This window comes from Poecilia reticulata, chromosome 9, assembly GCF_904066995.2.
Source record: "Poecilia reticulata chromosome 9, P_reticulata-male-v2, whole genome shotgun sequence".
NCBI lineage: Eukaryota > Metazoa > Chordata > Actinopteri > Cyprinodontiformes > Poeciliidae > Poecilia > Poecilia reticulata.
This window is the reverse complement of record NC_088838.1, coordinates 3883970-3906454: the sequence shown is the minus strand read 5'-3', so window position 1 is coordinate 3906454 and position 22485 is coordinate 3883970. Positions and strand designations below refer to the sequence as shown.

The 22485-nt window shown below is 40.5% G+C and overlaps 1 protein-coding gene and 1 long non-coding RNA gene across 6 annotated transcripts in view; one reads left to right on the top strand and one right to left on the bottom strand.

Annotated features, from left to right (window-relative positions):
• Positions 1-446: 446 nt before the first annotated feature.
• Positions 447-22485, bottom strand: part of tncb (tenascin Cb) — a 115678-nt gene continuing 93639 nt past the window's right edge. The window contains exons 12-24 of one of the 3 annotated variants that reach the window (XM_081611259.1): positions 19781-20056; positions 14536-14808; positions 12695-12817; positions 11509-11652; positions 11170-11289; positions 9785-9928; positions 8646-8776; positions 8413-8545; positions 7297-7448; positions 6441-6537; positions 4612-4773; positions 2899-3062; positions 447-1838 (exon numbers count right to left, since the gene is read on the bottom strand). In XM_081611259.1, the coding sequence (XP_081467385.1) occupies positions 1728-1838; positions 2899-3062; positions 4612-4773; positions 6441-6537; positions 7297-7448; positions 8413-8545; positions 8646-8776; positions 9785-9928; positions 11170-11289; positions 11509-11652; positions 12695-12817; positions 14536-14808; positions 19781-20056 (2030 nt within the window). In that variant the 3' untranslated portion in view covers positions 447-1727. The remainder of the gene's footprint in view (positions 1839-2898; positions 3063-4611; positions 4774-6440; positions 6538-7296; positions 7449-8412; positions 8546-8645; positions 8777-9784; positions 9929-11169; positions 11290-11508; positions 11653-12694; positions 12818-14535; positions 14809-19780; positions 20057-22485) is intronic. The other 2 variants (XM_081611260.1, XM_081611261.1) reach the window with 2 other exon arrangements.
• On the top strand, positions 1774-11943 carry LOC145552993 (uncharacterized). 3 transcript variants are annotated; one of them, XR_014089162.1, is made up of 3 exons: positions 4718-4832; positions 5827-5935; positions 6831-11943. It is a non-coding gene; the product is annotated as an uncharacterized LOC145552993 (long non-coding RNA). The 3 variants fall into 3 exon arrangements; XR_014089160.1 differs by lacking the exons at positions 4718-4832; positions 6831-11943 and adding an exon at positions 1774-1876; XR_014089161.1 differs by lacking the exon at positions 6831-11943 and having other exon boundaries at positions 4718-4801.

The window sequence follows — 22485 nt, the reverse complement described above, 5'->3', positions numbered from 1 at the left end:
AAGATTAATTTTAAGATACTTTGCCATCTAGTAAAGATCAGATCTTGGTGCAACGTTTTTAAAGAGAGAAGCTCAGAATATGATACATCTCCATCTCTTGTCATTTTTAAGGGAACCTTAAGAGAAAAATCTGTGAATGATAGATAATTCTTAATTATTATTTTTCAAATTGTTTCTAATGACTCATCTATCTAATAATAGATTAAGTAGAATCACAATTTTTTTTGGCTAGTTAAAGTTTTGTGAAGGTTATTTCTCATATTTTATGCCTTTTTGTGGCTTTACTTGGTTTCAGTAGTAAAAATGATCATGTTACTTGTGCAGCACTCTAAACTGCTGTTAGTTAATCAACCAGTTCCTACAAATGTAGTAAGCTGTATTTGTGGGAGGGATTGTGATGTGTAGGTAAAATTGCAGAAATAAAAAAGCAGAACTTGAATCAAAAATCAAATTTGTCTTTCAACCAGACGGTTTTATTCTTTAACAGTTTACAGAGACACACCTGTAGTTCACCCGATTCTAAACAGACGAAACAATCAAAACAAACTTAATTTACACAGGCATTCTTTAGAAGGTCAGTGGTTTAGTATCCTGCAAGAGCAGGAGGGGGGGTTTGGGTCATGGAAGGGTACAAAGATTAACTAGTTTACTAGTTTTGGCCGGTCCAAACACTAATCTTTTTTTTTTTTTTTTAATATCCAAAAGAATCATGGAGACTTTACTATGAACACTGAAATGTAATTAAAATTGGCCTTTTTAAAATGTTTACGTTTCAAGCATCACAAAAACATTCTCTTGATCCACATATAAGTACTATATTCACATTTTGCAAAAAAGATACAACAAAAAAAAAAGTAATCACCGCTTGCCATTATATACTGAGTGATAGGTCCTGCCTCAGATTCATGATAGAAAAAAAACACACACACTTCTTCCTCAGTTCTTCAACTTGTTTTCAAGCAGAATACTGTAGTTGCAGCGTGCCGCCTGCAGGGGGCCAGGTCAGGAGCAGAAACGTTGTTGCCTTTCTTGAGGAAATGGGAGGAGACCTTTTTCATGATTGTTTTTTTGTTTAGATTTATTTATTTATTTTTTTGGCTGCTGGGGGAGGGAGTGGTAGCAGGTTCTCTGGGAGGAATGAAATGAAACTGATTTAGTTAACGTCACATGAAGACAAACAGATGTCGAGTCAGGTGAAGCTCTGTGTGGTCTGACAAATATCCGTTTTCAGATGTGTGAATCAGACGTGAACAGTTTTATACAAGCAGCAGAATGAATCACCCAAACTGTGATGTAAACATACAGTTCTGTTGTGTAAGACTCCAGATGCGTGAGCGTGATGAGAGCCGGTGTCGATGACTCTGCACAACGTAATGCCCGAGTTGTTGGTCCACCTCCCTGCTAATGCAGCAGGATGACTGAGTGGGTTAGAAACTGCTGAGGTGGAGTTACTGTCTTTGGTGTGGGAGTAGACGCTATGTGGAAGGAAATTAAAATGCATTTTTTTTGCATTAACAACCATCTTTAACAGGCAGACCTGTGTGGGGTGGGTAAAGGGGTGGGGAGGTACGCTGTGTTTGGAGGGCTCTTGTTGAAGGCTTTGGTTGCTGCACGGTTGTTGTGTGTGGAGAATGTATTGAACAGGTGGAGGGGCACACACAGATGTAGTAGTGTTTTGTTGTTGATGATGATGGTTGTGGTGGTGGAGGCGGTGCTCTCCGGGTCATTTAAGACCGTTTCCTCCTTCCTTCCAGATTTCTGAAGTTGGACGGACGGATCTTCATCTCGGCGAACTCGATGGAGTGTTCGTGGCCTTTCCAGTGGAACCAGTTTACGCCCTGAGGAAGGAAGGGCAGGGTAGAGGGATGAGCATAAAGTGAGAGAACGCAAAATAGCTTAGTTTCTTTTACAGGTACATGTTTAGAGTAGTAGGAGACAAATTGCTAGGACAACTTTTAGTGCTTTGGCAGCCTCTACAATCAGTTAGGAACTGCAATACATTCACACTGACATGTAATGTGTTTAGAGAGGAGGTGACCTTGAAGAGAAGTCAGCAAGAGTTTCTTGAAGACACCAATCCTCCTGAATGCTAAAAAAAATTGCTAGACTGCCCACACACTCACATAAAACTGAGTAACATCCAGTTCTTAAACCACTGGGTCTACCATACTACCAGGCCACACTGTGGCTCCTCTAGAATTACTTCCCATGAGGCTTAGGAGGGGCTTCATGATCATTTTTGACAATTCTTTCAGCAAAGCATTTGTGAGGCCAGACATTGATGTTGGGTCAGATTTTTTTAAATCTATTTGAGGCCAGGACTAAGTAATACCGATCTACTTTTTTCGCTTCAGATACTGACGCGATACAGAAAAACAGCTGACCTTTCTTAAAACGTTTCTTGTTTTAAACACAGCCATAAATGTACTGAATTACACATTTTTCTGACAATGCTGCACCAGTACAGCACACTGAAATACACCAATAGCTTCACAAGCTTGGTCAGACATGTGAAAACAAGACAACTTTAATATGTTCTATCTGTGCAACCAGGAGTAGTATATGTATAAATAAATAATAAAGGAACAAAAACTGTCAAAAACAATAGGCTGTTAGTCAAATGAGTAAAAAAAAATCACTGCAATTTCTGAACCATTTGAAAGAAGGTTTTTGGAATTAAGAATTCTAAATATAATGTAAAATTAGCATGACATCACTCAGAGCACAAAGCGTAGAGTTAGTCTGAATAGATCTGCCCTTATTAATCAGGCACATTGTCCTTACGCAGATTTCATTTTATTTTTGAGTTTGTTTGACCTTTCTTTATATGAGTGAAATTGAAAAAATAAAATAAAATACAAACTCAATATGTCTGTGTTGGACTGAACCCTGCTGTACCTTGCTGTGGCTGTTGTCTCCATAGCGACCCATCAGGTTGACCCGGTGACAGTTTTTGTACCAAAAGGCTCCCTTATAGGACAGAGCACAGTTGGTCACGGCAATGTCGTTGTCGTGGTCGTAGGTGGAGAATGGACGGCCATGGTGGTAGGTCATAGAGTCACCTAGGAAACACACACAGTTTTTATAAGGAACACATATAATAACATGAAAGTGTCTGAGCTGCTCCAGTAATAGATGGCATGTTAATCTGACGGCTCATCAGCTGTTCAGAGGACTTAACCATTGTTCCTTAAGTATTGAAGCCAAAATAACAAGAGACAAAGGTGTCCACTTTGTTTATCAGTAATCTTATCTGTTAAGTGCATACCGTGTATGTAAGCACTTTACTATTGTCAGTATGATGTTAACAGAATGATGTTTCAGGAGAAATGATTTGGTTCCATTAAATCATATAGTTCAAATCATATAGTTAAAATCTATTGCACCGTTTCACAGCAAATGTGCTCTTGAGGCACTTTACAAAAAAATCATTTCAATTTAATCAGTGGGAAAAAGATACAACATAAGGCAACTGAAGCCTGGTGAGCAGACAGTCGGGACAGAACACAGCATGGTGATGGAGATGTGGTTAAAAAGAGGTGACAAAGTTTAAAACAAAGAATCAAACAAAGTGAGCGGACCTCAGGTGTTTTTACAAGCTTCTTGGAAAACATAAAAAGCAGACTGCTGATGACTCAAGTGATGCTGGTGTCTTTAATCTTTCGTAGAAATCTGCTGCTTTGTTTAACCCGTCAGACTGCATTCCTCTGTAGCCTGAGTTTGTCTCTGATTCAGTAGACAACCTCTCATTCACAACCACTCTGCTATTTGTTGACCCATTCCATTGATTTGTCTTTTATTTGTGACCCCCAACACAGGGTTTTGCTGCCTGACTATGAGACTTTTCTGACTGTTTCTTCCTGAATGAAATTTGGGCTCTCATGACCTGGAACCATTGTGATTAATTATAAGAAAATAAATAATTAACTGATATAAAACAGAAGTGGGCCCCGGGGCTAGAGCCTGGGCCCTATAAGACCTCTCTAACATCTAGCCCAGAGCATCGTTGTTGATCCCTCTCTACAAAATAGACTGACTGGCGAAAACCCTATTTTTAATCAACTACCAGTATCAACCAGATACACCAGAATGACCTCAGCTGTTGACGGTAACAGTTACATGCAGGCTGAAAATTTGGCTAAGCTGAAAAACGTGCTCAAACATTTCCAAGAAGAAACCATTGCCTTGCACAAACAAGGAAAAAACACAAAGATAAAAAAAAGGTCCATGGTGTTCCTATGAATACAGCAGGAAGCAGTTCGTAGATAAAAGGAACAGTGACTACGCCACCTGGTGGCAGATTAAGGACTGAAAAGGACCTGCAGCAGGACCTGCTGATAGGTGGAGCTGTGTACCTGCCATGTCATAATACGGTGCTAAGTCCTGCTGCCATACATAAGTATGTTAACTGGAGCATCAAATGTGGATTAACTTGTTATTAAAAATGCTTCAGTGTACAGTTGTCAAAGAATTCCTCACAAATTGGACTAGACGGTGGCTGGCCCAAAAATTCATGTCTGTTTTTAAGGAGAATCTGACTGCCAGGCCTTCATAAGTGATGTAGAGATGTCAGAATAAATGGAAAGTGCAGTTGAAAGCCAGGAGCCCTACCTGCATTGCCACTGTATCCTCCCACATGGACTTTGTAGCGGGTCCGAGGTTCTGAGACGGAGAACCTATCATACTGAGCAAAGGCCATTTCTCCTTTGTCTCTCAGGTCGACTCGCAGCTCGTACTGGCCTCCAGATGTGATCTTATGCAGGTTGGACAGACCTGAGGGAGGGAAGAGCATCTTACCAGAGTCAGTCACCGTGGGAACTAGACTGATGATGGTGGGTCCCTTCTTCTTTAAGCTCCTCTCTTTAAGCTGATTCTACATTCAGCATCATCTGTTCCTGAAACCACAATCCTCCTCTGTCGTCTTCCTGGTCTGCTGCTGCACCATATTCAGCATCTTTGTCCAAGATGTTTACCACAACCAACATCCCATCTCCCCAAACTGACTCAGTCTTAACTCTGTCTCCAAATTGCTCAGCTGTCATTCCTCATGTCCTCATTTCAGTGACTGTGATCTTGAGCATCACGTCCAGTCATGGTGTTAGTTTCTTCTTCTCCAAACCTTACATCAGAACAGCTTCTACTGACATCATTCTCCCTCACAGCTTACCCTTTGCCACTGATTACTTCTCCTGCTTCCATCCTGCCATCTTATAATCTGCATGTTGCTTTGATTGGGTATTTAAACTCATCCACCTTTAGTACCCCAGCTAAAGGTGGATGAAACGCAGCCTCACCAGCTGCGTTTCCTTTAACCATAGAACAGGTGGATGTTACTACAGGCGGAAAAGCTGAAGAAAGGAACAGGAACAAGCTCTAACAGCATCACACAGTTCATAAAAAGTGGTGTGTCATTCCAACATGTTGAATCCCTGACTACGATTTCCCCAAAACGCAGCATACGTAGGCGCTTCCACGTATAAGGGATTTGCTCCATCGTCTCCCTTGATTGGTTGATAGAGCATGACTGATTTATGGATATATGACATGATATGATCTTAATTTAATTTCTTATTATATACTTTTTCTTTTTTATTGTTCTTGTTCTGTCTGTTTATGGACCAGAATTGTGTCTAAATAAAGAGGATTGAATTATTTAATGAAAACATAGCAACTGTAAAATTGTGTTTTTTCGACATGAGTAGAATATTGTAAAAGACTTGCTGACATCTGTAATGAAAATGCTGCTACTGTTCCACCTCTCTCTTAATCTAACATATGAACAGTTTCTTGATTTTACTTTTTATTTTCATTTTGTCTCCTCTCCAGAGGCTCTCTTCAGCAACCTACCACCTCTCATTACACATCACAGCATCATCAGCAAACGTGGCTATCACCACAGCCAACAGGAAGATCAGGGTCCGAGCTGAGCCCTGAGGTAATCCTGCCTCTTAAAATCGACCTATGTGTGTCCCAGCACACACCTCTCCTCAGCCTCACTGTTATTTTGTCGTCCACCAGTCTTACATACCACTCTGTCACTCCTGACATCAATATTCAGAAACATTATTCCTTTCTTGATATCCAGTGGTCTGCTTTTTCAGATATCAGATGTCTCTTTGGGATCTGTGATTTCTGTTTATGGGACATAAAACCATAATTCTGCTTATTTATCATCACTTTTTTCCTTAAGAATGGAACCCCACAATCACTCACCATACATGGTTAAATCACATATTACTAGCATGTAGAAAAATACATTGTTTTACACTAGTGCTAAAAAATAGCGTAATTATATAACAGTAAAGCACACACTTTATTATTATGCCATGACAACACATCAGCAGCACATTGTAAGGAATTCTATTTTTAATTGACATCAGTCTTCTTGAACAGAGCTGATCACATGATTCAGCCCAAATCTCTGATTTGCAAGAACTTACCAAGCCAGAACTCATCATTCATGTCACCAAAACCAGCCGTATAATTCTTCCAGTTGCGGAAGAACTCCAGTCTGCCACTCTGACGTCGCAGGAAAACCTGCAGAACAAACCCCGTATATAAAGGATGAACAACCTTTCAGACGTAACTGTTTTACAATCTGTGGTTTCTAAGCAACAGCAGAGACAAGGATAGCTCTCTAAGATGTTGGTATTTTGATCAGTTTTTCTGCGCGATCAGGAATTTGTGACGACCAATCCAACAAATTCTTTTTTCCTTGTTTTTTTTTCACTGTGTGACTATTTTGGCCCTTCAATATTTCCTCATGATGTTCTTTGCTAATGATGCTATCTGTTTTGTAATTGCAGTTTTCATTCTGTCTGTTGTATTAGAAAACACCTACACAACATGACGCTGCCACCACCATGCATCACAGGGATGGCTGGCATGCCATGCCTCCATGCCACGTCGCATTGAAGGCTGCAAAAGATTCCCAACCAAATATTGAGTGCATAACTGAACATAATTATTTGAAGGTTGACTTTTTTGGTATTAAAACACTTTTCTTTTATTGGTCGGATGAAATATGCTAATTTTTTGAGACAGGAATTTTGGGTTTTCATGAGCTGTATGCCAAAATCATCAGTATTAAAACAATAAAAGACCTGAAATATTTCAGTTGGTGTGCAATGAATCTAAAATATATGACAGTTTAATTTTTATCATTACATTATGGAAAATAATGAACTTCATCACAATATGCAAATTTTTTGAGAAGGACCTGTAGATGATTCAAGACTTTTAAACACTACTATTTTATTGGAGAACATTAAGCGTCCAGAATAATGATAAGCTTACGATCCATCCGCCTCCGTCGGTGCTCATGTCGCAGTAGACCTGCAGCGGTTGGTTCTCGTCTCCACCCAGGTAGATGGTGTGCATGCCTGATGAGGCGTCGCCGTTCAGCAGGGCCTGTGAACAGTCTCTGGGGTGTCTGTACAGCACGCCGGCTACATGGACACACACATCACAAACTAATGCAGCGGCTACTAAGGTCGTTGTGTTTCAGTCTGCATCAGGCAGGTCATCTAGTGACAAAAACCTCTGTCCACAGCAAGATTGCTTCACGATAATAATAATAATAATAATAATAATAATAATAATAATAATAATAATAATAATAATAATAATAATAATTACAACAATCTTGATAGTCATAATGGAACCATGCAATATTAACACATGACAAATTAATTTCTTATATATAGAGTCATTTATAAAGTTACACAGTAAAAAATTAACAGCAATAATTTGCATTACTTAGCCTGTGATGGAGAAAAATTGCGGATGTTCATTTTTCAGTCATATTTTCATCTTGTTATTTAGAAATGTCAGTGTTCCAAATTAAATATTTGATTTTATTTGATTTTCAAGCTAAGTATTTAGTTTTTAAACAAAATATTTAGTTTGAAAACTAAATACACTGCTCAAAAAAATTAAGGGAACACTTAAACAACACAATATAACTCCAAGTAAATCAAACTTCTGTGAAATCAAACTGTCCACTTAGGAAGCAACACTGATTGACAACGGGGACCCTCATCGGGTCAATCAGTGTTGCTTCCTAAGTGGACAGTTTGATTTCACAGAAGTTTGATTTACTTGGAGTTATATTGTGTTGTTTAAGTGTTCCCTTTATTTTTTTTAGCAGTATATTTAACTTTCATAAATATTTAAATAAGAGTCTCAATATTTATTTCCCAACTAAATGTTTTAGTCTGAGCTAAATTTTTAGTTTTCAAACTAAATATTTTGGTCTGAATCAAATATTTAGTTTATAAGCTAAATAAACAAGTACAGACTTATATTTGATGTTGTGTTAGTACACTTTACTGTCTCTTACTTTTTAAACTTTATTAGTTTTATATGTACATATGTGTGTACTTGCTTCGACACACAGAGGGCTGTACTCACTGGTGGTGAAGACGGTAGAGATGACTTGGCTCCTCTTGGGACCAGCGAGAGCTTCCAGCTTCACTGAATAGTCTGTCGATGCGCTGAGGTCGGCCATGTTGTACGACACAGCGGTGGGGCTTAGGACCACCTCCTGAGGGAAGAGAGACTCGCTCGTACATTTGATTCCCCTCACAGATCGCCGTACATCACCTGAACAAGCCAACTTGTGTGGAGTTCTGCTGTGAACTCACGTGGATGGTGCCGACAGCAGACTCAAAGTGGAGGAGGTAGCCGCTGATGTCGGCCCGGGGAGGCTTCCAGGTGAGCATGGCGCTCTCCGTCTGGATGTTGGTGGCTGCCAGGTCCTGAGGAGCGTCTACATCTGGAGACGAAGCAGGAAGCCAGAGCGGCCTGTTGGTGTTAGGATGCTGCAGACTCTACCGTCAGCTCAGTGTCAGTACGTTACAGCTACATGTTATTTATAGATGTCACAAATGGAGTTTCAAGTAAGTTAAAGCTTCAGTATGTGACTCCTATGCAAAAAATGTTTTTACATATTTGTTATAATGGTCACTATGTTTTAACAGAATAGGATGCGACAATCTGTGAAAAATCGAATTCATCTGCCATCTCTCAGTGGACCTACAGGCTTTTACAGAAATATACCAACCAATCATAGCCAGGAGGTGGATCTTAGTGCTGTCAATCACCCTCTGTGCGGCGCTGCTATCCATCCCCCCATACCATGTTGCTCGCTGAAACGCTGCAGCTGTCAGAGCTTGTTTGGGAATGCTAAGGCTAGTTAGCATGGCCACCGATGACAGAGGATAAATGGTTTTCTTGTAACGGTAACTTGTTTCTCTACCATTTGCACATTGAGAAGTGAGTACATGAGATTGACTGACGGAAGTAAGCCCCTCCTCCTGGCTCTGATTGGTGGCTTTTGGTGGGGAGCATTACATTACAGTAGTGAGAGAGAAACAGATATATAGAAAAAAAGAGAGAAATACAAAAAATTAAAGACTTATTTCCTGATTAAATCAAGCACATGGAAATGTCTTCCTAGTCAGACGACTTCTAAAAGCAACTGGCTGGACTGGATTTGAAAGTCATGCATACTCATCACAGTTATGCAATACTTTGTGTTGGTCTATCATATCAAATACTAAGCACATATGTTAAAGTTTATGGTTTTGAAATCAAAAAATATATTGTCACCTTCCTAAAACAGTGGCTTAAATGAGTTACTTTAGAAACATGACGATATCAGACAAGTTCAAGGCGTGTGAATACTTTTGCAAGACACTAGAGAATGAATTTTATAAATGAACTGAGGTCAACAGGAAGCAGACTGTCTTTGTCTTCATGTGAGGCTGGACATCTTACTGACCTGTGGTGAACTCTGTTGTGGTGGCTGCACTCTTGGCCAAGTCCCTCACCGCGTAGACCTTCACAGTGTAGAGCGTAGCTGGCTTCAGCAAGCTCATCTCGAACTCCACCACATTTCCAGACACGCGCTCCATCACTGGAGTCACTGGGAGACACACAGAGAGACAGACTCTCACCAAGCACAAGGACACGGATGTGTAGGAGATCCAAGCACTGCTGTGATTCTGTTACAAGTGACCTGAGTTTAAAGTGAAGGTAATTGAAGACGGGTTTCCAATGTTAAGCTCAGGTTAAAAAACAAAACAAAAAAAGAAACATAAAATGGTAAATGAAGATGAAGAAAAGATTCATTTTGTCAATAAAAACACCTCAACTTTCCAGTGTTAACACAAAATTCTCACAATATACTATTCGTCAGTGAGGGACTTCAGCTGCCAAATGGCAACATGGCCCTGCAGAGGTTAGAGTTTATGATTTGTTTTAGGGATCTGAACATCATCAGCTTCTCCCCACATACACTTTAAAGCTGCATTATTTTATGTGAATTTTTTTTTTTACATATGTGTTAAATCTGTCACTACATTGTGATAGTACATTACAAGACAGATAATCAGTGTAAATATATCAATCATGTGATATGCTGCAGATAGCAACATATCACATGATTCTGTTAAAGGAAAAGTGGAGAAACAGTTTTCCTTTAACAGTAAGCTGTTTCTCTACCATTAGCATTTTTAGCAGTGGGTTCTTGAGGATGATTGACAGCACTAAGCCTCTTCTCTTATCTCTGATTGATTGTTTTTGGTAAGAGCGCATTTGTAACTCAGAGAGGAAGTAGAGATCAATCTTTTCACAGATTATCTGTCTTATAGTAAACTATCACAGCATGGTGATAACTTTAACAAATATGTAAAAAAAAAAAAAAAAACATATTTCTCATAAAACTTACATATTGTAGTTTTAAAAGGCTTGTACTATATAAAATAAGGTGTACATTATGGCATAATGTTATACCAAAATAAAAAGACTTCAACTTGTACTTCTACAGGAAGGTTAAAAGTTATTTTCCCAAAGCCATGGTCAACTTAAAGCATCTTAAACCAACTCAGGGATGGGGTTGCTACTACCGCAGCGTAGATCTGCCCAAGATCACTGAGTCAGAACAGGGATCAAAACATCAACTTACTGCAACTTGGATTTTCCACTATGGTGGAGAACTGATCAGAAAACGACTCACAGATTAATAAGCCGCCTGGATCTGAACCCCACTGACAAAATGGTGTCGTTTCTCAAAACGTGGGTGGATAAATCAAGGCCACACACTAATGTGACAGAATGGATCACCATCAGTCAGGATTAGAGGTTAGGTTTTGGATGTGTACGTACCAGAATCTGCACTGTATGTGATGACATAACCGTCTACAGTTGCGATGGCGGGTTGCCACAGCAGCAGGGCACCAGAGTCTGTGATGTTGACTGCAGTCAGTCCACGGGGCTTATCCAGAGCTGTAACACACACACACCCACACACACACTGTAAGCATAAAATAACACTGAGGCTGCTCTAACTAAAACCCAGGAGGTTTTTATCCAGGTTTTTAAAGTGTTTCATTCTGTCCCTTTAGACTGGCAAGAACTTGAGCAATTACTGTCAACACAGTGCAATGAAACACAGTGAAGTTCTGTGTTATCACTGAATCTGATGTGAAGCTCCATGTGGCTAACCTGTGGTGACGCTGTCAGATCCAGGCTCACTCTCCCTCTGCTCCTTCACGGCAACAATGGTGACCTCATAGGTGACCCCAGGCGTCAGGTTCGGCAGCACGGTGAGCGACTGCGAGCCGTCCACCGTCAGCGTCTTCGCAACACCTGGGAGTTCAAGCCATTTAAAAGAAATCTCAATTCACTAATGCATTTTATATATTAAAGTCATGTAGAAAAAGATGGATTTCTCTCTTAAAGTGACCTGCAAACTAACATGGATATGGTTTGTTGTTTTTAATAAACTCTTGTTTTTATTTGTGTTTTATTTTTACATGTTTATATTTCACTTCCACTTCATGCAGAGCATCAAGTCCATCATCTGAGTCCCACATTTGAAACTGTAATAACTGAGTTATTGTTTCCTCCCCTACTAAACTGAAGCAGATGTTGTGTCTACATTGTCTTTTTTTATGATGAATATTATGGGGTGCCATTAGTAAAGTTCCACAGTAGAAAATTAATAGCAATAATTTGGTTCATTTTTCAAAGGCATATTTTTGCCATGTTATTCCAACATTTATAAATGTTAGAGTTCCAAGCTAAATATTTAATTAATATTTACGCAGGAAGCTAATTATTTAGTTCCCAGTACATGTTTTAGGTTAAGGTGCAAACTAAATATTTAGCTCCAAATTAAATATTAGTATTAGTTTGAAAACTAAATACTTAATTTGAAAGCTAAATATTTAGTTTGCAAATCAAAGTTGGTGAATTAAATAATTAGTTTGGAACTCTGACATTTATAAATGTATGAAAAACATGCTGAAAGTAGGACTTTGAAAAATGAACAGACATATTTTTCCTTTCATGACTATCTACAAAAGGCATAGAATATATATATATATATATATATATATATATATATATATATATATATATATATATATATATATATATATATATATATATAATTTTGGTCAGCAGGGGGCAGCATCAAGCCACTTTCTGAGTCAATGATTTTAGTGTATGCATGCATTCAACTCTGGCAAGAAAGTCACTGAGGAATTAGAAAACCAAATAAGCTGTTATCAAACTGTAACGGTATTCTTTTTAAAACTGATTTTTAAGATCTCAATACCTCTTTAAAAAATAAACTATCAATAGCAACTAAGAGTGAAACCACAGGTAATGTTGAGGCGGTATTAACCTCCATGGGCAGGCATGTAGGTGACCTGGTAGTTGTCCACCCGAGCTCTTGGAGTCAGCCAGTGAACGGTGGCCGACGTGTCGGTCACTCCGGAGAAGCGGATGCCCTTTGGTGAACCCAGGTCTGGCAAAGACGGGACAGAAACGCACAAAAGGGAGCAATGACAAGAAAAACAGAAGATTTAGTCAATATGTTCTCCAAATGCTGAGGAATGTAATGTTTGAGGTGTTAATATTTGCAACAAACTGAAGCAGCAGAAAGGAGACAACACACAAATTCAGTGATTGTAGCCTGTGCAGATCCTCCAAAGGAAGGCAAGTCATTTTACACAAATGGAGCAAGAGAGAGTTCCAGAGACAGACAAAGGAGACCTGGGGAGGTTCCGACTCATAGAGAGAGACCCTCGCAGTTAGCGGCGAGCCGCAGTATCTCGCGTGACAGACCTGAAGAGATTAACTTGGCCTCATTTCATGGAACAAACAAAAAGTGAAACATGCACCACGCAAACCCAAGAGCAAAGCCTTGCCCTCAGGGAGGACAGGGGACATAAGGACAGACAAGCCTTTTATGTGACACGGACAACTAATCACCCACCCAACAACCGTCACCACCGTCGGCTCCTTTAGAAAATCAGGCAACAACACAGGGATCAGGTAGATAAAGATGACATTTGGGAAGATGAGGACACAGAACACACAATGGGAGGAGCAACTAAATGTCCCTTTACAAAACTAGTTAGAGCTGGTGTAGTAATAATCCAGATTAACAACAGGTCTAAACAATACAGACTGGGTCAGATATTGGGCCCTTTAAGGATTTAATCATTCTCAGAATGTTGGTTATACTGCAAAACACAAGTGAATTTTTAAAACAGCAATTGGGTGCATACGTTTGAAATTAATATGGATTTTCCCTCAATACACAAAGGTCAAACTTCATAGGTTTCCACTAATATTTCCATAAATTTTCTTTAAGTTGCAGAAAAACTACAACAATTTTTTAAATGATCAACAAAGTCCTGACATGATTCTGTTTGGATATCTGACCAAGGCTCTTCTGAGAAATGTTAGAGAGAAATGTTAGTAGTTGGTTTCCTGGCACAGACCCGGGTGCTAAAGATCGTTATTCTGTCGGAACATCTGAGTTCAGGTATCAACATCTAGCTGCTGATACAAGGGAAGTTGAGGAATTTAAAGGTAGTTCTTCAGTAACACCAACACCAGGAACTATATTTGTTTCAATCATTTCAAGTATAAAAACTTCACCTTGACTCCTTCAAACATGGGTTAATAATAATAAGACTGCTCAAGTATTCAGTTAGAATTATGCCAGAACTTTATTGACTGCCCATAAAAGGTAAAAACAGAAGTAGCTGTTTGTGTCAGTAATGTTGAAAAGTAAAAACTTGTTCAAATGCTTCTTTAAGATCCTTAAACTAATTTAATGCTCTAAGTGTACGCTTCTGTTCAGAAATATAATTAAAGACCAAAACAGCTTTCAGACCATAAGGAGTTATTACATTGTCTTAAAACAATAGCGGATTATTGTCAGTGCTGCTTTATTGAACTGGCCAGGACTGTTGTGCTCCAGCAATTATCTTAAGACTGCCAGGTAAAATGTCTGAATCAAACTAAAGAACCTCAGTCAGAAGCCTTAAAATCAGAGTACCAGGTTAGTATACAAACAGACAACACTTGGTATTACGCTCAGTTATTAGAACACATTTCATGCTGAAAAAGCTAGGACAAGACGTCATTCTATATGAAATACATGTTGACGAGACACTTCCAGAGCCCCAGTATGTCAGCAGAGCTTCTTGCTTCCACCCGGTTACCATGTACCTGTTCTCACTCCCTCTCTTACAGACTTGGAGCGTCTTCCCAAAATGAGCCCAAAGATCTCAACGGTGTACTCTGTGTCCTCTGTGAGATCGCTCATAGTGACATTTCTCTCCTCGCCGCCCAGCACCACCTCTCTTGGTTGGCCTGGGTCTTCTGCCTCGATGAGCATCAGGACAAACGTGTCAAAGGCATCCTCCTCGGCCGTCCAGGCCAGCACAAAACTCTCTGGAGTGATGCTGGAGACTTGTAGAGCCTGCACCTCCGGTTCAATCTCTATGTGACATTTAGAAAGAGTCAGTTTGTCTACTAAAAAGTGTAGTTGGACACATAAAGACCCTTTAAAACTGCAGTATGTAACTTTTATAAAAAAATACTTATATTTTTTTACATATTTGTTGAAACTGTCACTGTTGTGACAGACGCCTTCTCCCAGTGCTAACTAGAAACAACCAATCAGAGCCAGGAGTCGTAGTGATGTCAATCATGCCCATTTAACCCCCTTTTCCTTTTGTCCTCTCTGCTATGATAAAGTTTCTTCTTGATATGAGCCTATCGTGAATGCTAAAGATAGTGAGCACAGCCACCAATAATAGCTTCCCTGTAATGGTAAGTTGTTTCTCCTCCATTAGCACATTTAGCAACGAGTACATGAAAATGATTGACAGCGGTAAGCCCCTCCTCCTGGCTCTGATTGGATGTTTTTGGTTGGGGGTGGATCATTTCTTTAGACAGCAATAGTAGCTTACAGAGGAGGTGGAGGAGATTGACCATTTCATGGATTTTCTGTCATATTACACTGTCATGAGATGGTGATAGTTTTAACAAGTTTGTACAAATATTTTTTTAATAAAAGTTACATATTGCAGCTTTGAAGAAAAACTGCTTCAGCTTGGGTCTTCGCAGAGAAAGGAGAAAAGTTTTAGATGTAAATGGAAGAAGGAAGTTTAGAGCACAGGATGCTTTTGTGAAGCAACACCCTGTCAAGCATCTACCTAAAACATCTAACAAAGATGTAGTTCATCTAGAAGCATAGCTGGGGAAAAAATCCAGTCTGAATGAGATGAGTGTTCATCTCTACACCCCCTTCAGCCTGGACAAAAAAAAAACAAAAACATTGATAGTCTTCAAACAGCTGTGGACCATCCATTATATAGAATGTATGACAAGTCAGAGACATTTCTAGACGTTTTGGTGATTTGTTGTTGTGCTGCCAGGGTTTTGCTGTGGAGACTCTTAACAGCATTAACAATACAGCTGCCTTGTTTCTTTAACACTTCAAATCTGCTAAGGATCCCCACTGCTGGGAACTGTGGTACTTTGTATGAATCATAATGGACATAAATACTTTAACACATTCTAATTAAATATTTTAAAACCTAAAGATATTACTTAACTGGAGGATTTACATTATTATATGCTTAAATTTCACTCGTGCTCAGAGCTGGAGGGCAAACAGATTATTCTTTTGTTTGCCAGAAGCTGGTGTTTGTGCTGCTGCTGTCTTCAGCTTCATAAATGAAACAATGAATGACACGTAGCTCTGGTTGGACCGTGTGAGTAGTTGTCGTGTACTGTGCCCCATCTGATCTGTGGTCTGGTAACAGCTGTTTAGGGTCCGGTTTTCAGTTGGGTGTTGGGTCTATGGTTTCACATTCAGCTCCAGTGGCAGTAGCAATAGTTTTGCTATAATTTAAAAGAGCTTCCAGCATTGCCTAGCTGATGTTTCTTCCGGCATCGTTCACTCACTAGGCAGTGCCTGGGTTATACATGTTTGTGGATAAATACTGTTGGCACTGTATTTGGTTTTAGCTTGCGAGGGTAATCTATTTGCTCCTTCATCAATCTTGCTTGTAAAAATGACTGTCTTCTGGAAAGAAATGTTGAGAGCAAAACGTAAGTTCTTCAGAAGTTGCACTCTTTGTTTTTTTCCCATGTGGGATGCGATGAAGACTCACTTCATTATTTCTTTTCTTTTTTGAAATTACAGTCAACAGCAGCACAGTGTGGTATTGTCTAAGTTTACACCAGTCAAATGCAACATGACAAAAAACAACTCAGGTAATGTTAGTCCACTTGTGTTTACTTTGTAGATTCCAGTACAAAACCAATCTAACCATGTCATACAAAAAAAGACAACTATAGGTGAAAGATATAATGATGGATATTACATTTTTTAAGTATTTGAATTTTTACATACAACAAACAGCAATTTCTAAGTTAATAGAAAAATTACAACATATTTGGGCCAATATATTCTACTAGTCATGTATGCCTTTAACAGCTTGAAATTGGGCCTCTGCCACTGAAAATCAGCTCTTAAAATGAGTTCAGCAGGTACCCAATTCCACCAGGTGATTGCTAACTGCTGGTGGCTAGTCTTAAGGAACTAAGTTGGGGAAGTCATAGGGTTGGCTGCTCTGTGAGGCGGAAGTTCAGAACCATGGAAACTGCAACTCTGAGGAGGAGCTGTGTCTGTGAAGGCGGAGCTAGGTCCACCCAGTCGTTTTGCATAGCTGATGGTTGCCATGGGAGATTAAAGGATTTCTCAAACATGTGCAAAAGTATCAAAGTAACACTCCAGGTATGTTTTCAATAGGCGAATAACATCACAATATGACGTAAAACACAAAGAAGCAGATTTTCCATAACACTGCCCCTTTACAGACTACTGGATGAGCCATTAGTTTTGAAAACAACCATGGCAGTAACAACAGGACAGCAGAAGTCTGTATCTGTCGGAGGAGAAAGTTGCTTTTTCAGAGGATAAGTCTGCCTCACCTTAATTAGCAAAAGAAACTTCCGGCAGCAGCAAGATGCATACACAGACTGGACAGAGCTCTTAAAGCAGTCTGGGTAAAAACAGATATCGGTGAGCTCGGGAAAGGCTCAATAAAGCCCAGCACCACCGCTCATTAAAGCACTGCTCCAAATGCGAGGGTCTCAGGGGTCCTTGAACTAGCCTGAAACCCCCTTTTTTCATTGTGAGGGGGGAAAAGCGTGAGGCACTGCTTGTGAGAAGAAGTGGTGGAAATGAGAAGCATAGCCGACAAATCCCAGGGAGCTGTCACTCTTCATTAGCCGCCGAGCGGCTTTAACTGGTCAGTGGAAGAGGGAGGGCCACATCCATCAGCTAACATGTGCTAGCTTGCTGCTGGCTTCACCCTCCTCTACAACACCCCCCACACCCCCCACCCGCCTCTCAGGACCTGAGGGAACACAATCCCTGCTCACAAAAAGGAGCCTGTTAATGGAGGAGGTATGCGCCAAAGCCGGCTAACCTTCTGAAAAGGGGGTCTGCAAGCAGAACCTCAGCTCTGTCCCAGTCTCGCCTGATAACTTCAGAACGGCAGCTAGTGGTGGTATGAATCACAAGTGAGTGGAGCTCTGAACAAACCACAGTTCTTTGTAGTTCAACCAGTCAGTCAATTACACGTAACTCCCTCTATTTTACTCAAAGTTTCCCCCATGTCCCCCCTGGGCCAAGGAGGTTCGTTTGCCTTCGGCGTCTTCCTCCTGCAGACTGACGACAAACCGCCGCGCATAATGTGATCAAATTAGTCCGAGGTCGCATTCACAACTTGGAATGTTTTATGGATTAAGTGATGCTAATGAAAAATGGTACGATGGCTTCACCCCATTGCCATTAGCATGCAGACAATGGGCCATGTTGAGCACATGCCATATTCCGCATTGCCCCAGAAGCCCCTGGCACCACAGCACAAGAGCCCAGGGGCAATGGCAGCATGAGAATGAGGAGCGGTCCAGGCTGGAGGGAAGTGGGGATGCATACAGAAGAGAGGCCTCACACAAAGTGACAAAAGAGCCTCTGGGTTTTCTTTCCTCTGTCAGTACCCCCATCTTTCTTCCTGTTGACTGCTCTTCATCTGTAACATGCTCACTGATAATGCCGCGATTAATGTTGACATAAAAAAAATGTGTCAAAGGCTTCAGAACTGGTTATTTGGATCTTTTAGAGTTCAAATGGTTTCATGGAAACAATACACAGAGCAGGAAATGGGGCCGCACGGCATGACTGGCAGATGTTGATGTCGCAGCTCACAGTCCTTTCATTAAGCGCGTCTTGTGAACAACAGCATGTTCAAAGCTAAAAATGACTATGATTAGTGTTGTGGGAGGGGAGGCCAGAGCACCTGTTGTGCTGGGCAAACAGGAACACTGATTTGATGTGTTTCTGGGCTGTTCACACAACAGCCTATGTGCTGTTTCAGGCTGGACTCGTACCAGCAGGCAGACAGGCGGCTTAAAGGTGGAGAAAACATGGATCCAAGGCTGGTCTCATGTAGACTGAAAGGGGTTTTGTGAGGGAGCTGCTGCAGAACATTAGCTTGTTTCACGATCCCCCTGCATGAAAGGAAGGGGAATGTGTGTGATCGATGTCTGTGGAGGGATTTGGACCCTTCATGCTCTCTGGAAGCTTGGAGAAAGAATCACTGAAACTGTTGGGTAGTTTGACATCATTCTATAGAACTTTTTCTTCCATGTTTTTTTTATGGAAAATATTTAGAAGTCTTGAAAGAACCTACATCTTTCTTTCAAGTGATGTGCATTTGGTACTGAACGTCTAATACACACTGGAAGATGATGAATCATAAAAAAATATATACAGTAGGATGTAAAAAAAAAACTGAACATTTTGTTAAGGTGAGATTATACCATATTTTATGAAAAAATAAATGTTTTAAAAGTTTTCAAAATTCACACAGACTTGAAAATTAAAATAATCCCTCATTTCTGCAATTAGACATTAGCAGAAAAATAATTTCAACATAATTTCATAACACTAGTGAAAATAACATCCAATACTCCAGTTGAAAAATGTTCATGTTGAATCCACAGCTCTTCTGCAATATCACCAACTACAAGTTCCTTGATTTCTTTTATGTCCCACTGTATAAGAGAGCTTCTACACTCTAAAAGCACAAAATTTGACAAAATATTTTTGTTGTAGTTTTATAGTGACAAATAAGTTTTATTTTTTATAGCACTGTTTAAACTATTTATATAGCTTTTTCTTTTTTTTTCTTTTGCACAAATTGTAGTTCAAATTGCAAATATCTTAGTACACTTGAAACAAAACAAAAAGAAAAAACACAGTAAGACTTTGTGTTTCTGCAGTGTTATTTAGAAAGACAGCAGGGAAAAGTGACAGTACGTTTCCTGAGTGCAGCAGGAAGTGAATGAAGCAGAGGACAGAGTGAGGCCCCAGTGCTGACTGCATCTGTACCTGTGATGGTGTCTGCAAACACAGGCTCTAAGAACGCCCCTGTGTGCACCCCGTACAGGGCGGCCTTGTACCAGGTGCCGGGGGAGAGGCCTGAGACGACGAGGCTGCGAGCGTCTGCGGGCGCCGTGTGGTTCTGCCACTCGGCGCCCGTCTCCGCGTCGGTAACCTCGATCAGAAAGGCGTCGAACGCCCCGTCGTCAGCAGACCAGGACAAGAGGAAGCTCTCCCACGACACGTCGCTGACGGTGACGTTGGTCACCGCCGGCTTCTCCTCCGCTGGCCGACGACAAACACATCAACATCATACAACACAAACACAAAATGTTAGCATGGAGTTTCAATGCTGAGGTGATCAAATTGCATCGCGACAGAACTGGACTACAGATAAAAAAATTCAACTGAAAATCAGTCTGCAGAATGTGACTAATACAGGGAAAACATACACATCGATGCACATGTAAAATACACAAAACAAACAAAGCAGAACCTTTGCCAAGCGTCACACAGAGGTCAACGACGATGGCATCTCATTTGAATTTCAATTATTTTATTTTGCTCTCAGGACAATAAAGGAAAGCCTTTACTTTGTCTGTAGTCAAAGTATTCCTGGATTTCCACTACAAAGGCCAAAGGGACCAAACAGCCTCATTATCAGCAGCTGCCTTTAGCTGTCTCCTCTATATTACCATATAAGTGGGAAGACATAATGATAAAAGGCAGCATGCAGACATGCTGATGCAGCTTGTGCCCATTAATGGCTGTGAATGAGCCATTAACATCTGAAGGTGCAGCGTAGCCCGCCTGGTGAGGCTGAAGTACGCTGTCCACTTCAAACCTATGGGGAGGCCAAGCACAGAGCCATGCATAGAGCCATGCAGCCTGGAATTGAAGCCTGTTCTATGTGTGAGGTGAGCATTCAGAGAGCAGTCCAGAAAGAAAACAAAATCGACGGCACAGGTAAACATTACGGCAGCCATTACGGGCTGATCGCCACAGCATGCTGGAGAAGAGACGGAGTGGTGGACAAAGGGAGTGTGATTGGATGTTAGGAGAGATGCTGATGATGGAGACGTTCTGGTGAAAATTTCTCTAAATAATTCCCCATTAAACCTACCCTCCATCTTTCTAAAGGGGCAGTATCGTTCTTTTTTCAGCTTCATGACTTTAGAATTTTGTTCTCTCATAAAAAAAATACCAAAAGTGTTGCCTTGACACTTTCATGCATGTTTGAAAAATCCTTCAGTCTCCATGGTAATCATTCAGCCGTGCAAAACGTCTGGGTGGACCTAGCTCTGCCTCTGAGATGAAGCTTCTCTTCTGAGGTGCAATTTCCAAGCTTCAGAGCTTCAACCTCACAGATGGGCCCTCCCCTGTTACGCCTCCACTCTGCTCCTTCAGACTAGCAAGCAGCACCTGGTGGAACTGAGCATCTGCTAAGCTCATTATAAGAGCTACTTCTCAGTACAACACTGGTAAAAACATTATTAAAGGGATGATAGAGGAGCCATGTTGTAATGACTTCCTGAAGACGGAGTTTCAGAAAGAGTAGGAGTTTTTAAAGAGACAGTGGCCCAATTTGAAGGTGTTAAATTACAAAATCAAGTTGCTAAATGTTGTATATTTGGTATATACAGCATTTAGGAACTGAAGTCAACATTATTTTATTGTGCTACAAATGGCACTATGTGACTGGAAAACACATAATACTGCCCCTTTAGTAAGTGTGTAATAGAGGTGTTTCAACAAGCTCATGCGGTTAACGAGTCCTGACGTATGAAACGGTCCCCTCAGATATCTCCTCTATAGATGATATCTTCCATTTCATACACAGGCTTGTCTGCTGCAGGCTGTGGATTACAGAGAAACACACACCCTGACCCTTCCACCACTCACACACCGCCTGCTTTAAGGATTTAGATAGCTTTTTTATATTTTATTACCTCACAGCTACAAACTTCAACGTATCTTTTTGGCATTTCAGGTGAGAAAATAACATAATGTAAAACATTCTGAAGTTGAAAGAAAGTAACACATGGATTACAAAAATCTAAAATGGCGTGCTTTTGTTTTCACTCCCTGTTTCAACACCTTCTGGAAGCCTTTTTTCAGTCAGCGCTCCTGGTGTTTTGGGGGTTCATCTCTAACAGATTTCTTTTGACATTCTTTGCTCAAACTCAGTTTGGACAGTGTATCTGTGAACATTCATTTTTCTGTATTGAAAGACGGACTAGCTCGCAAATCAACTCTCAGGAAAAAAAAACAAAAAAAAAACCCGATTTTTTTTCTCAATAGGTTATTTAGGGTTCTCTCTTTGTTTCTGTGAAAATTTGCTTAGTTGTGCAATATTTTGCCTAAAACTGTCCCTTTAGGTTAAATGTTGCCTAAACAGTTGAATTTTCAGACCACAGTTCTACCTTCTCCCTCTGCTGATCATAACACCTGGCCCCGCCCCTCCATGACTTTTGGCTCCGCCCACATGAGGAAATTTTTCTACATTTGTTAGTGGTTATTCTACTACAGAGGGGTTAGTTACATGTTAACCACATCCATCCTCCCATCAACTCTGACCTCCTTCCTGCTGCTCCTCTGCAGTTACTATGGCCGCCTCAGCTGCTCCTCTGACTGATTCTGTCAGTTTGGGAGGACAGCCATGTCCTGGTGAGTTTCAAAGTCCACCATGCATTTTTCATTGTAATATGCCAAAT